Consider the following 14969-nt stretch of genomic DNA (forward strand, 5'->3'; position numbering starts at 1 on the left):
CAGCTGTGGATATTGCAGTAACAATGAACTGAAGCAGTTTATCAGCACATCAATTATTTTACTGGTATAAAAAGGAGCTTTAATTGAAATAATGATGATAGGCTCAGTCTTATGTTGAAGCTGTCTGGCTATCACAAAATTATCTCTCAATGAGCTCATCTGTTTTGCAAGGAAGAAGCTCATAATCTCATAGGATGGAAGATGTTCTGGCTATTTATAGGAACTGATTTTATTTGTAGGGAATATCATGACTTCACAAGTGCAGTGGCACTAATCTCCCTGGTAAAGCATTCATCCTAATCTAAAGGGAGCTGTTTGCTACAAAGCCAGCCATGTACTTAAAAGGGCCATTGAACAAATTTGCAGCACTGGCAGTCATTTGCCTGTAAAAGCTGCAGGTGAATTAGTGTGTCCTGAATGCACAGCAGCCCAGAGTCAGGCTGCTCTCTGAAAATGAGACAGTGAGACAGAGGAGAAAATATTCCTACCCAAAATGGCTGAACTGCTAAGATGAATTGGGCAACATCACCTGAGCAGCTGAGGATGTGCTGCAGCCTTCTGAGTGCTGGGGATCTGCAGGGCTGGGTTTAGGCACCCTCAGTTAAAGAGCAGGTTCTGTTCTTACTGTTGTTCTTACACCAAGGACAGGGATGGACTTTACTTTTTCATAGGTATTTCCTGTCCTGTTCCAAGCTACCTAGTCTGGGCTAGCTTTTAGCACTAAGTCATATGGAATTACTTTTGGCACCTGCTCCCGAGGGATAAAAATACTTTTCTGGATATGTTTGCAGAGATCACTGAGAACCATGGAGATAGCTGGAGTATATCTTCAAGAGATCAAATGTATTCCCTACCAAGCCAAATCGAGAATAAGTTAATCAGAAAGCAGGGAGGAAGTGGAGCTTCTGCAGAGTTCAGGGCTGGTGGAGGAGGGAGACTGTGAGGCTGCAAGCTGCTCAGACCACAGTTTGGTTAACAATTCCACAGCTTGAGCCTTCAATGGGATGAGGACAAGCTGGGGTGCAGGAAACCATGTGAGGGCTGTGAGGGCTCTGAAGGGAGGGAGTGTGGGTGCACAGCACCTGCTGCTTTCTACCAGGCATTTCATTTCTTGCATTGCTGCTGCAGTATCCCTCAGACATCAGCAAGCTCCTGGGCTGCAGCTGTGCCTGAAACGATAGTGCAGCCCCAAGTCTGAATTTATTTTTATTCCTTGAAATCTGCAGGAATAGAGTGCACTTGACTCGCTTTCTGCCTGGTCTGCTGAGGCCTGCCCTCCCTCATCATGCACTCAGTGCACACAAAGATGAGCAGATTTGTACACAAGGTACATACAGGATAAACTAGGACCACATCTGTGGAAAAGGCCAGATGTGTGTTCCTTTAAATCATAATCCTTCTTGTAATAATATCACAGTTGTCATAGAAACCATGGCATCACTAAGACTTGCAGCTCTTGATCCTGCAAAACAGTTGAGCATTTGTTTTTAATATAAAGTATGTGCTCAAATTCCAACTGTTTCTGTGGCACTGCTTGTATGTCTAGAACAAAGCCTAGACTTTATATTTTTCCTGTATGAGAGTGATGTTGCCCAGTAAAACCTCCTGGTTTCTTTAGTTAAGCCCAAATAATATGCATGTTTCACAATCACAAAAATTGTTAGCACATGAATGGTCTAAAGAGAGTCCAAACAGAACTTTTTAAGAAGATGTGTTGGCAGCTGAATGCTTGATTAGATCACATCACTGTCTCTGTTTCTGCACCCTGAGAAAGCATTAGAATAACATGTTTCACAATTTCTTCCAGTTCTTAGAACATTGGACAACTCTTAATTTTACTGATTGTATAAGGAGAATATTTTTTTTCAATTTGTCGAGAACATATAGAAGTTTGATCATAATTTCTAACAGAAACACTCATGCTCCCAAATTAAATAATCTATTTATTGTAGCTGTTCATGAGGCATTTTGTATTTTTCTTTGAAAATTCAGTTTCTGATTTAAATGTTTAACACTTTCTGGTTTAATTTTAAGGTATGTTTTAGCATTCGAAGTGCTGAGGAAAGCATGAAATATCCCTTGTGTCTCCAAGAAAACATGAAAAGTTCTGACGGATTTAAGAAGTCTTTTAGCTGGATCTTTGAGCACATGCCCATGTGGAATTCTGTTGTAACTGCATTTGGAAGATGACACATGATATTTCACTCATTTACATTAACTACAGTATTTTCCCTCAGATCATACTACAAATGAAATACTCAGGGTACCTTTTCAGTGACTAAATGCTCCCCTGCAGACAGGGCCTCATTCCAGATTTGCTGGACTCAATGGGCAGGTTTCCACTGGAGCTCAGTGGGTTCTTTATCAGAATTATGTGGTTTAGTCTTCATATGCCTGGTTTATAATTCATATTTGGTCTCATGATAGACATGGTGCATTACTTTGACCAATTTCAGCAGTTGATAACTGGGGCAACCCACATCTGTTACAGCTGTTCTATATTAAGTTATACATTTGCATTTGTGCCAGGGAAACCTGTTCTGTAGAACTTCAGTAGGTCAAGGTGGTAGCAACTCCACAGCAAGTTCAGTGCATTTGTAATGCTTTCTGTCAGCAGAAAACAAAAAGCAGCAGTACCCCAAATGCGCTTTTGTGGAAATTAAGGCAGAAGGTTAATAAAGGTGGCTGAGTCACAACTCTCTTTCAATTCAGGGGATGTTTGTGGACAAATCTTCCTGCTATTTACTGAGCTCCACCAGCTGGTAAATGACTGCATGTTTCTAAAAGCCCTTCTTGTAAAATGTTTAAATTTTGTGAATGGAAAAAGGGTTTTTAAGTGTTTCTGACTAATCTTCTTGCCTGAAGAAGAAGCATTTGTACGACTGCAAAGATAAATTGATGGGTGTGCTGTTGATTTTGCTGATTTCAGAGTACCTGGACAAAAAGAATCTCATCCGTAAAAACATTATATGAAATACCACGATTCACACCAAAAAAAAAGTAAGAATTTATGGTCAGTCATATTCACCAGCAGACACATAAAGGGGTAGTTCCCCAGATTAGTTTTTAATAATACTTTATGAATGTAATTAATTTAAGCTGAGAACAAGATTGGGAAAGGAGACATTAAACTACTTTTGTCTTTTATACTTACAAGGCTTAAGCGCGGTTTTTGCACATCTCCTCTAAGAATTCATAGTGCTCCCGAGGCTTCCCTGAAGTCCATCGGAGGTGATGGACAAAATGCGACTGACCGTCCTGAATGTACGAAATCAATTTCAGAGCACAGAGGAGCGCCAATGCCCTCTCTGTTCCTTTTATCTTCATGGCTCTCGGCGTTGCAGAGGCTCTTTTCTCCTCCCGGGCACGGCAGCTCCCGGGCCCTGTCCGGGAGAGCCCCGCCGGGCCCGCGCGCCACCGCCGTGAGGGGAAAGCGGCCCGCCAGGGGGCGCCGTGCGAGCGCAGCGGGGCTGCTGAGGGGAGCCCGGAACAGAGGGACACCGGGACAGGGGGACACCGGGACACCGGGACAGGGGGACACCGGGACACCGGGACAGAGGGACACCGGGACACCGGGACACCGGGACACCGGGACAGAGGGACACCGGGACAGAGGGACACCGGGACACCGGGACACCGGGACACCGGGACAGGGGGACACCGGGACACCGGGACAGAGGGACACCGGGACACCGGGACACCGGGACACCGGGACACCGGGACAGAGGGACACCGGGACACCGGGACACCGGGACACCGGGACACCGGGACACCGGGACACCGGGACGGGGCAGTTCTTCAGGCACGCCCGGGACAAGCGGCAGGGACAGCTCGCCGGGCAGCCCCGAATCCCCAGCGCTGCCCTGAACTCTGCCCTCTTCAGCCCACTGTAAAACCGCAGCCTTTTCCCTTGGCCTTCCCTGCCGTGCTCACCTTGGGCCACCCTTGGCCCCGTTTGGTGGCCACTCTTGGCAGCTCTTCTGCTCTGTGGCATTGATTACTAGAGAAGCAATCCTTCTAGGCTCTCTTATGTCAGAGCGGCAGGAAGCTTTGGGCCAACAATCAGATTATGTTTTCCCCTTCCCAGCTAAATTTAATTTTTCATGCTTCTTCTCTGCATCAGTACTAAATAATCTCTTACACAGTGCTTTCAACCTGCAGATTTGGGGAGCCAGCAGGCCTGTGCTACTACTCACTGTACTATAGGTTACATGATACAAGTATGTACTAATGAAGAGAGAGGGGATGATAAAGGTCCTTCAGCTCCTTTCCTCCAACCCTATTCCTCTCCCCCTGTCCCTGTGGGAAGACAGTGTATCCCTATTTGACTATTCCCTAGTTAAAACTGGTTATATGAGACTGGTTCTTCAAGCCAGATAAATCTTCCAGATTTGTCTCAGCCAGACAGGGGACAAGTTAAGACTCTTGCCTAGGAAAAAAAATCACTTTGGAGAGTACATAGCCATACTGCATTCTTGCAGATGTCAGATGTTGTTCTGAGGTTGCTCAGTTGTGCCTGGAGCTAAAGTGAGTACAAGCCAAGGCTAGGATTGGGGTGTCTAAAGAAGTATCCTAATGGACATTGGCTTCATCAGAGAAGCTAGCTCTGGTGCTTAATGCTATTAAGTATCACATCAGAAATCTGTCCCACACTCTGCTGTGATTTTTGGTAATTTTCTGTCAAGATCAAGTTGCAGTGTTCTAGGTAAAGAATACAATAGAATGTACCAAGCAGGGTAGATTCTGAAACCAGCAACAGCATCTGCTCTGCCTCCCCTAGCCAAAACAGGTGGTGACTGTGGGTGGAAATATGGTGAATCCTGTGGAAAGTAAGTGTAGAGACATGGGAAGGAACTGGGGTGGGGGGGTGTGTTATAGAATGATCCCAAATGAGATCCAGTGTGATGGTGATATAAAAATGCAATCTATAGGAGAGCAGGAACCACTAGGTTTGTGGCTTTATAGATCAAAGACTTGATTTTTTTAAAACTGATTTTTTTGCACCTCTTGGAATTATTTTCTTATCCTCATTACTATTCAAAATGTCTCTCTGTCATCTGATAATTTCATCAGTTACAGTCTCTTCTAAATCACAGTGAAAGTCTTGATCTGAATTCTAACAGAGCACTACTATGATCCATTTTAAACACATTAAGTACCTTTTCCTGCTCAGTAATTTGCTATTTTTATTCCTTATTCACAATTCTTAAGCCAGTTCTCAAATTATGTGGGTGCTGTTATGTCAAAAGAGATGTGAATTAGCTATATTCAGAAATCTGTGATTCAGTCTTCCAAATGTTTGTTTAAAGCTAAGTATGTTGGTTCTGTTACTTTCCTTTTACTCACTGATGTTGTAAGTCTATATAAAATTCCATTCCTTATAAACTCCAGGGCACATATAACATGAAGGATAACAGAGCAGTCTGTTATCCTTCATCTGTTTCAGCAGCTTTTTATTCTTGGAATTTGTTTCTAGCAGGAAAATAGTCAGATTTACAGAAAGTAATTGCTATGATCATTCTTTTTCTGAGGTTTGGTCTCCCATTTGATTCTGAGATTGCTGTTTTCTGTGACTTATTCTCAGTCATTGTGAGGAAAGATGACTTCAAGTCAGCTTTATAATGGAAAAAAATCTTATATTTTCCATTCTTCTTTCATCAATAAAGGTACGTGGGTTAGTTTTCCAGATGTACTTCACTACTTTTTTTTTTCTTTCAGTGTTTTTTACAGTGTTCTATCTACCAAACTCAATTTTGTGCATTTGATATTTAAAATTTAGCAGATGTAGATTATGTAAAAAATCTCGTACTGGGGTTGGTGATCTTGACCTGTGGCCTGTGGACACTTGTGATTTCCAAATGTCTTAGGCTGTAATGCAAGATGTAACCAGAAGTATGTATTCTATTACTTAAAACCAGGAAGGGCAGTGTTCTTTATCTCCTCCCCATCCCTCATAAATTCAGGGAGATCTCTTCTGTTAATGGGCCATTGAGTCTCACTGCATCATCCCATTGTGAGATGCTCCATCCAGGGGGAGGAGCCAAGCATTCTTACCTGGATATCATCTGAAATTTAGAACACCACAATTAGCCTTTCTCCACTGGATTCCCAGAGGAAGACAGGTTCCATCTACACCACCACTGGGCCTTCAGAGGAAAACTACATCCTTCTACAGGGTCACTGCTTCAGCAGAGCCACATCTGTCACTCTAGGAAGACCGCAGCCACCATTTAATCGACTGCTACCAACATCCTGACCAACAGCTTGTATTCTGACTCTGTCAGCATTTTCTTTGTACTACTGCATTTTTATCTTAACTTTCCTGGTAAAGAACTGTTATTCCTATTCTCATATATTTGCCTGAGAGCCCCTTAATTTCAAAATTATAATAATTCAGAGGGAGGAGGTTTATATTTTCCATTTCAAGGGAGGCTCCTGCCTTCCTTAGCAAATACTATCTTTCAAACCAAGACACCAAGTCAGCAAATGATTGAAAACCACTGGTTTAGCTCCCCAGTCTCACCTTCCCTACATATCAAATGAGGGTGCACCCTGGATCTGGTTTGGTGGGACACCAGTAAAGTCAGTGTTCATGCAGCACTTGAGTCTGTGGAGGGTTTGAATAGGGACAATATTGTCCCAGGCACCACTCTGTTCCCCAAAATCTAAACTTACCTACAAAAAGAGATGAAAGTAAATGAGATGGTAGGGTTGCTGAGATGTATTTGATCTGTCTTTTCCATGCTAAGTGATGTGGTTGCAGAATCTGAAACAATAACTCTGACCTGCCCAGCTCACCTCAGTGTCTGCCAACTCAGGTGCCTTATGCTGATATTTTAAAATATAGACAAAGTTAACTATTGCAGTGCCTATAAATATAAGAAATCAAAAGGGGATGGAAGGGCTGAGTATTCAGCTGTGGCTATGATTGCATCTCAGCCCTGGGAACACTTGAGCTGGGGGTCTGCCCATTCCCCTGCTCCCCACTCCAGACAGTAATGTATTTAGCAAGACTGAGCCTGGCATCTGACCTCTGCTCTGGAACATCCCTTTTAAGTGTCTGTGATGGCAAGATAAGCTTACTGAGGCCTGTAAGGCTTATGAGCTTGTGGATCCCAAGGAAAGGGTGCAAGTCCTAGGGAGTCCAGGGAAGGTGTGTTGCTCTACTCTGAACAGTTCTGTGCAACTACCTCTTCCTTCACTCAGCTGGGTTTGGAAAAATGATATTACATTTTCCTTTTTTCTCTAGTTTGTTCATTTATCAAATGGAATGATTCAGATATGGCTGCATGGTTCCTTATTGCTTTTAGAGATGCGTTTTTTATTTGTTTTCAGGAAGCTGTGCAAGCCATTAAGGAGAGAACTAGATGTGTTCCCTCATTGTATGCACAAGGAGTTTGGTTTCTGATGTGTTTGTATAGTGGATTTTAATCCCCATCTGTGGCACTGCAAGACTGATTAGTATGGCTTGGCTTTCCTGGGACACCTTTCTTCTAATAAATGAACTCCCACAACTTTCATATAGAACAAAAACATATCATTGACCTTGCTTTGCAGACACCATCTAGCTTTTGAAAGTTCAGAAATATTCACTGTTTAGCCAAAGACGTAAGTACAGGCAGAACTACAAATCCACAAACAGTAATGCAATCTCCACCAACAGGTTATTGCTGTTTCCTGTACAGGATTACAAACACTCCTCAGTGTATGAGCCAAAGCACTCCAAAGAAGGGACCTAGTTGACTTACAGTCCCCAGGGATGGACTTTGAAGAACTGGAGTTGAAAACTGCTCTGTCCATCCTGGGTAAAATCATGCAACTTGGTTTTTTTTGATGTTAAATTCATGGCCATGGTATTTGAATACCTGCAGACATCTCCTTGACACCTATTACTGAATACCTGGCCAACAGTATCCCTCCCTGTCCCAAGCTGCTCTAGGATAAATTGGTTTTGTAATGCCATTCCTTAACTGTTAAAGCCTTTAAAAGTGAAATTGGTGTCTGAGGGACTAATCAATCCCTCACCCACTGCACACGATGCTTCTTGAAACCATCCATTTAATCAGCTTTCCTGCACTGATGTATGTTTTCTTCTCAATGCTTTGAAGGTGACTTCATTATTGAAGCAATGACCCTGGTGCTGTGAGCTCAGAATGATGTGAAAGCCTGGCTTTGGCAAGCAGGACAGCTTGACTTGTATCTTGGCAAAGCAGGATCCTCTTGACTCTTTCTGCCTTTGTCCAAGGTTTCAGGTAGGGTCCCTCTCTTGTCCTTCTACTTATGGGTGTCAGGTATTATTTGTCTTTTCTAGTCTCAGGTTCTGCTGCTATCTTTGAAAAAGTTCAAGAGTCTACCTGGGCATCAGCTATTATCAAGCTGCATCATCCATCAGTAAAATCAATTTACACTTCTTCCCATCTCATTAACTTTATCCTTTACTTTCTCTGTCTGCTGAGGTTCAGGGTTACAAAAATCTGGGCCTTCCCTATTTCTGAAATGGCAGCTCCTTTTTGGTGCCTGACATTTCTTTTGGGAAAGTGACATCAGAATTAAACAGAAAGACCCTTTCTAAGTGCTAGGCTGTAAATGAGAGAAGTGAGGTCAAAAACCAAAACTATAAACTAGTCTCAGAGAAACAAATCAATCCTCTGCTAGGCACACTCAACTGAATGTACAGGAGCTTCATTCAGGGGTAAAGTTGGAAATACATCAGACCTAGAAAAGGCATTCAGAGAAAGAAAAGGACTAATACAAACTGAAATTCATCTGTGCTCTGGAATACCCTTTCTTTAAGCCTCAGACAACTCTTGTTTTCATCAAAGCCCATTCATCCTATATTTTACTTCATTTCCTTCTTAATGGCTCATCCTGAACTTATCTTTCCTTCAGTTCCTTTTGCCCTTTGTTGCTGGCCTTCTGTCTTCCCAGGGACATGCCTATCTGATCTGTTGGAAGCAGGGCTGGCCATAAATGCTAAGGGGAAAGACAACTTCGGTCTAAACTGTTTGTCTCCTTGTTCGACTCAAGAATGCAGTGTGGAATCTGCCAGGTTTTTTTTTTTGAGAGTTTCAGTTTAAGACTCTTACAAAATTTCCTGTATTTAAATAAGAAGGAGGAAAAAGAAACAAAGACGTTTATGAAGGTGTGTTATCTTCAAAACAGGGATTTGGCCAAAGTTCACCCCCTGGGAGAGGTAGTCTAGCTGTATGAAAGAGGTAATCGTGATGTTGGAGATGTGTATGCAAGTTAGAAGAAAGTGGTGCATACAGGCAATGTGGATCAAGGAACTTAACAGCAATTGTAGCTACTGGAATCTGATAGAGTGCTCTTGAGGGGCTGTACCCAGATTCATTACCTTTATTAACCCAAGATGTCAGGTCCTGCCCTGTGTACAATCATTTTGGTCTTTGGGAAACTCTGGGCTTTCCTGAATCATCTTATGACCAACATGAGATTCATGGCAATGTCCCATGGCAAGTCCTGAAGAAAGAAACAGGAATGAGTCAGACATGTCAAACAGCTCTTTACATCTTTGAAGCAGCCTCTGAATTCCAGAAAGGGAGACAGGCCCAATGTGTTCTCAAGGTCTTATCACAGAAACGAATTCACAGCTTGCACAATGCCTGCTAAATACTGAGAAGGGCAGGAGAATTCAGAGGAGCGGTGGCTGTGCAGCTGCATGTCACTTCTTGAACTCTGCAACAAAAAGGCAGACTGAAGGAGGTGTGGAAAGTTCTAGATCAGGTTTGAAGAGCACATTTGAACAATTAAACAATTTGTTTGGCTGGCCAGGTGCTCAGGAGACAATGTGGCATTTGGATTAATGGGTGCCTGAGAGAGATTGCCATACCTTCCACCAGGTATTGCAGGCAAGGCATCCTCCCAGCCAGCACATCCACTCATCTCAGCTGTGCAGCTGCCAAAAAAAGTGTGGTGTCACAGTCAGTGGAGAGGCAGAGGAGGTGGAAGGTGGATGAGAAGACGAGGAGGATGGAAGAGCAGAAGCAGTGATAGAGGCAGCCCTGGTAAGGTATGACAGAAGGTGCAGTTTGAACTTGCTAAGCCTACTGACCTAACTGTTGCAGTGCAGCATTCCAGGCCAAAATGCTGTCATACGAGGGAAATTGAGTCACCAAATTCATTCCTCTGCCGTTTCATGCATCACACGGTGCAATGTCTGACAAAGTCTGTTTGGTTCGGTTTTGTTTCTGAGGTTCCCATAGGGACTTCCAAGTCCTCCCTTTCTAATAAGTGATTTTCTGCTGCTTATTTATAGCTAGTTTTCCCTTAAATCATCTCTTATCTCTCAGAGTTGTTTGCCCTGCCTGTTGGTGTATTGACATACAAGTTATATCCACCTTGGCTTCACTTTGCAGACTGTACAGTCTAAGCAGTAGTTCAGCCTGTCTAGGAGAGCTGAGTTGCACACACTGTATAATCAGAGTCTTTCAAGTGACAGCCTGAAAAAATCCTGTGGACTTTCTGGTACCTTTCATTCAAAGTATTTAACCAGTGCCAATCCTTCCTGAGTCCTTTTGTAGCAAAGCAGTTCTCTTTGCTGGAAGGATAGGAATTTCAAGCCCACAAATCAATATGACTTCCATATGCTTGGAGTTGGGCATGTGCTAACTGTTTTTCTGGATCAAGATTAGAGTTCTCACCACTTGACAAGATTCAGCTTGTGGTTCGTGAAGTACTGCCAGTTTGTCTGGAATTAAAGATTTATATAAAGTATCAATTTTAAAAAAAGGCAATTCCCTGTTCCAGGTTTATGTGTGTACTGCATTACTTAATAGCTGCTTGGGAAACATGAAGGGTAAGGTGAAACAACATTGCTTGTATCACACTTCATGTCATGTGAGAGCCACTCCATGTTCCCAAGGAACTGACAACTCTCTATATGCAAAACCAAGATGGGAAGGGATAAATAAAGGTGCAGAGATGGGATTTCCAGGGTCAGCACCGCTTGATTTCTGAATGCAGGGAATATTCACTTCACTAGCAATGCTTTCATGCATCGTGATGCTTTTTCTGGGGATAAATCTTATATAAAACAATTATAGGGGAGCTTAAATAGAGTACTAAGAATTTTTCTTGGCCTTTGTATTGCTGATTTCCAGCTTGCAGTGACTGACACCAGATTTTTTGTGTATGGATCCGCCAGAAATGTCCGGACAGGAATTCCTGGCTTAAGTCGACTGACCCCCGAGGAGTACTGAAGGACTGATAGGAATCTGGGATGACAGGTGCAAATCCAAAGCTGCAGGTTTTCTCAGCAGAAAAACCGAAGTGCGGTGAGGAAGCAGTACCACGTATCGTTCCGCAGGGCTGGGCGGTGGGAGAGGAGAAGCAGCACGGGTGAGCGGTTCCTGCGGTTCGGCAGCGGGGACCGGAGGGTTGCGAGCCGGGCCGCGGGACGCAGTGTCCGGGCAGGGCTGGGGCGGGCGGGCAGCGCCTGCAGGTGCCGCGGGTCACCCGGCGGGGGCGGGCGGCGGCCCCGGGGGAGGAGCGGGGCGCGGGCCGGCCCCGGTGCGCGTGTCCCAGGCGCGGGGCCGGGCTATCGGAAGGAGGGCAGGGCGAGGGCGGGGCCGTTGGCGCGGCTGGCCCGGCCCGCCGGGGAGGAAGGGAAGGGGAGCGGGCTGTGCTGTTGCCCTTTTAAGCGAGCGAGCGGGTACAGGAGGCCGGTACAAAGGGAGCTCCGCCGTGCCCCGCCGGCTGGGGCTGCCCCGGCCCCGCCATCTTCCGTCCCGCAGGCGCGGCCGGGGCCAGGGTCGGGCCGGCTGAGTCGGAGGGAGGCGGTGGCAGCACAGGCCCGGGCCCGGAGATGAGGCCAGGATGTCGGTGTCAGGGCTCAAGGCCGAGCTGAAGTTCCTCGAGTCGATCTTCGACAAGGACCACGAGCGCTTCCGCATCGTCTCCTGGAAGCTGGACGAGCTCCACTGCCAGTTTGTGCTCCTGCCGCCACCGCCGGGCTCCAGCCCGCAGCCGCCGCCGCCGCTCACTATCCACTGCAACATCACGGTGCGGGGGCCGCGCGGGGCGGGGAGGGCTGGGCACGGCCCGCCCTCGCCATTGTCCGCGGGGCGCGGGGAGGGGGCGCAGCCCCGCCGGGGTGACTCAGCACGGGGGGACCGCTCCCCCGGGGCTCTGGCTGCCCTCCCTGCTTCCACCATAACAAAAGTTACGTGGGGCGGGCGGCCCCGGCCTCTCCTCCTGTGCGGCGGCAGGAGACTCGGGTCTGCACAGGAGACTGTGCAGGGACTCGGGTACGGGGGAAGGACGCGGGCCAGGGCCGCCGCTGTCGTTTCGGGGCCGGCATCCGCGAGCTGGAACAAAGGGCGACCGGGCCCGGGGCAGCGGGCACAGAGCCCCGGGGTGGCGGCGAGAGAAGCAGAGGGGCCCCGCTAGCCGGCCGGGCCCTGCGGCGGCTCGCGGGACAGCGGTAGTGTTGTGCGCGGAGCCCGGAGCAGGCGGCGGGCGGGCGCTTTACCGAGTGCGCCACACGGCCGCGGCCTGGGGCGGGCCCGGCCTTCCCCGCGGGGCGGCCCGAGGGGGCCGCAGCGATGGGAAACTTGTCAGTGGCTCTGTCGTGGAGGGGTAGCACGGAGCACCTGCTCTGCTGCCTAAGGGCCGTTTAATCGTAACGGTGCTTTTAAACTTGCCAGGGGGTACGAGCAGCTGTGTCCGAACTGAGCGTCTCCTGCCTGCCGAGGGTTTTCAGGGTTCTCCATTCTGTGGGGCTTTTTTTTTTTTTCCCTCTTAAATTCTTTTGGCTTAATAGTCATTAAATGAATGGAAGAGGAGCCGAATAAAACGTTCAGTGCTGTGTGGCATGGTAACATGCCTTTCTAAAGAATCCTCTGGTTCTTTAGAAGTTTAGGGCCTAAACTTGCTGAAGGATCTGAATAGATTGGATCTGCGACTCATGTACAGAAAGGTGCTGGAGGTTCATTTTTGTTGGGCTGGTTGCAGTTATAAGTGAATTTAAATGCCTTTTCAAGATTGAATTGAATAGTGGCATATAGAAAAACTTTGGGTGAAAATAGCATATAAGGAAGATAAAGCCTGCTGCTTTTTTTTGCTCTTTGTATGAAAGTTTCAAACACCATGGTATAAGTTGAATATTTCAGTACTGGAAGATGAAAATGTTTATGCAAACCAGGCAAGTCTAATAATAATCACGACCAGATTCTCACTTGCCTTAAAGTAACTTTATTAAATTAAAGGTGAATTCTTAGGTGGATCTTTTAGTTTTCACAGTTAACTGTTATGAGAAGTCCCTTCTGTGGTCATGGGATAGGTCTTTGTTTTACTGGATACTTGTAATACATAAGATTCTGGGGGTTTATGGCAAAATAAACAAGATGTGTTGGTGCTCTTGTATTCAGACATGATCCATCAGATGATGGATTGTGTGACTTCCTATAAATATTTTTATTTAGGAGAGAGTGTTCCATTGCAGAGAAATCTGGCTTTTTGTTTCCACAAAATGTGATCTATTTCATAAGTTTTGCTCTAAACAATAAAATGATGATTGTGCACCCTCAGTTGCCAGCTGCATTTGATGGGTTATTTCTTCTTTGTGAAGTCACAGCTAACAAGTAAGCCAGCAGTAAGACCTGAAGTAGTTGTGCCCAGGATTTGTGCTGTGGTGTTTATCTACTTCTGAGACTGCTTTCATTTTAACTACTTACAATAGTAATTCTTATTGCGAAGAAATGCGCCCCCTTATCTGTAGGCCTTTGGCTGAGGTGTGTCTGAGCAAGCAAGAAACCACTCGGGTCACTTTTGTCATGTTTGTGTTAATGAGGAAACAGTGTCTGCAATCTGCTGTTACAGTCACTTGCCCCAGAATTCAGGAGATCTTTCACACGCCATTAGACTTGTGGTGCATGAACTTGCAAAAAGAACAGGAAGAGTGCTGTTTGAAGCCTCAGACCTGAGACTTCTGCTTTCTTGAAAGTTCTGTTTACAGTTGTCTGTGAGCAGCTTGGTGCTTTCTGATGTTGCCTAATTTTTTGCTCTTTGAGGCAGGTGGTTATTTTCCCCATCTGCTAAAAAAAATAAATGGGATAGGGCAACCTGGTAATATAGAGGTGGGTCCCTTGAAACAAATGAGCAGCAAGTGATAGAGCCAAGAAGAGAAAGCTCATCTCTGGGTTTCTGTCCTAGTTCTTTGACATACATTTTAGAACTCTTAAGTGTCACAAAAGTGTTTTGGTTTTTTTTCTCCCCCTTCCCACTGAATGGAGTCTCCTGGGCCTAACTCCTGATTGCCTTCAGATATTTTTGGGGGTTTTTGTGAGTAGTGTAAACTACAAGAGCCTAAGTCTTGTTTTCTCTGCTTCAGTGGCTCTGCAGCTACTGGGGGAGCTAGAACTTCAAATAGCAGTAGTAGCATGCAAAGACTGGTGAGGCTATAAAGTTGTTGGTCAGTATGTTTTTTTGGGGAGAGTCTCTGCATCAGAAGCTACTGTCTTAGTGTTCTGAATTTGCAGAGCAAATATGCAGTTTTCACTGTTTGTTTCTTCTCGTCGGTTTAAACTCTACGATAGTGATCCAGCCAGGGTATTTCCTTTACTCAGCAAAAACATACAGTGGGTTGTGTCTGGATGTTCAAGAATCCCGTTAAGGAAGAAGAGTAAGCCTAGCATTCAATCACCACTTTCCTTTGTGGTTCTGTTAGTATATGTCAATATTTTACATAAAATGACAGCTGTCTAGCTGTGTGTAGAGATGCTGAGGTTACGGGATGGAGAAACATCTGGTAGGAAAGGAAGCTTTCAGCATCTAAAAAGAGATCTGACAACTAAGTTGGCTCTGATATTCCCAACAGATCTTTTTTTCTCTCCAGCCTAGAGGGAAGAGGAAATATTCCTTTGTAGAAGTGAGGGAGCATATATGGTTAGGAACTGTGTATGTCTCCACAAGTTTTCGAGACTAAAACTGATGGTTTGAGAAGTCTGCCA

At 45.5% G+C, this 14969-nt stretch overlaps 1 protein-coding gene and 2 long non-coding RNA genes across 7 annotated transcripts in view; 2 read left to right on the forward strand and 1 right to left on the reverse strand.

The window, feature by feature from the left end:
- The first annotated feature begins 6324 nt into the window (after nucleotides 1-6324).
- On the forward strand, nucleotides 6325-11210 carry LOC147650739 (uncharacterized). Its single transcript, XR_015275901.1, has 4 exons — nucleotides 6325-7805; nucleotides 8109-8252; nucleotides 9861-10030; nucleotides 11121-11210. It is a non-coding gene; the product is annotated as an uncharacterized LOC147650739 (long non-coding RNA).
- On the reverse strand, nucleotides 9511-11286 carry LOC111934243 (uncharacterized). Its single transcript, XR_015275907.1, has 3 exons — nucleotides 11204-11286; nucleotides 9851-9916; nucleotides 9511-9696 (listed from the first exon to the last, which is right to left on the reverse strand). It is a non-coding gene; the product is annotated as an uncharacterized LOC111934243 (long non-coding RNA).
- A 245-nt stretch (nucleotides 11287-11531) lies between these two features.
- Nucleotides 11532-14969, forward strand: part of UBE2Q2 (ubiquitin conjugating enzyme E2 Q2) — a 46241-nt gene continuing 42803 nt past the window's right edge. Inside the window, exon 1 of one of the 5 annotated variants that reach the window (XM_086849361.1) lies at nucleotides 11532-12021. In XM_086849361.1, coding sequence (XP_086705487.1) covers nucleotides 11836-12021 — 186 coding nt within the window. In that variant the 5' untranslated portion in view covers nucleotides 11532-11835. Of the gene's footprint in view, nucleotides 12022-12431; nucleotides 12938-14969 lie in introns of those variants that run through there. The other 4 variants (XM_086849360.1, XM_086849365.1, XM_086849363.1 and 1 more) reach the window with 4 other exon arrangements.

This window comes from Cyanistes caeruleus, chromosome 13, assembly GCF_971803275.1.
Source record: "Cyanistes caeruleus chromosome 13, bCyaCae1.hap1.1, whole genome shotgun sequence".
NCBI classification, from domain to species: Eukaryota; Metazoa; Chordata; class Aves; order Passeriformes; family Paridae; genus Cyanistes; species Cyanistes caeruleus.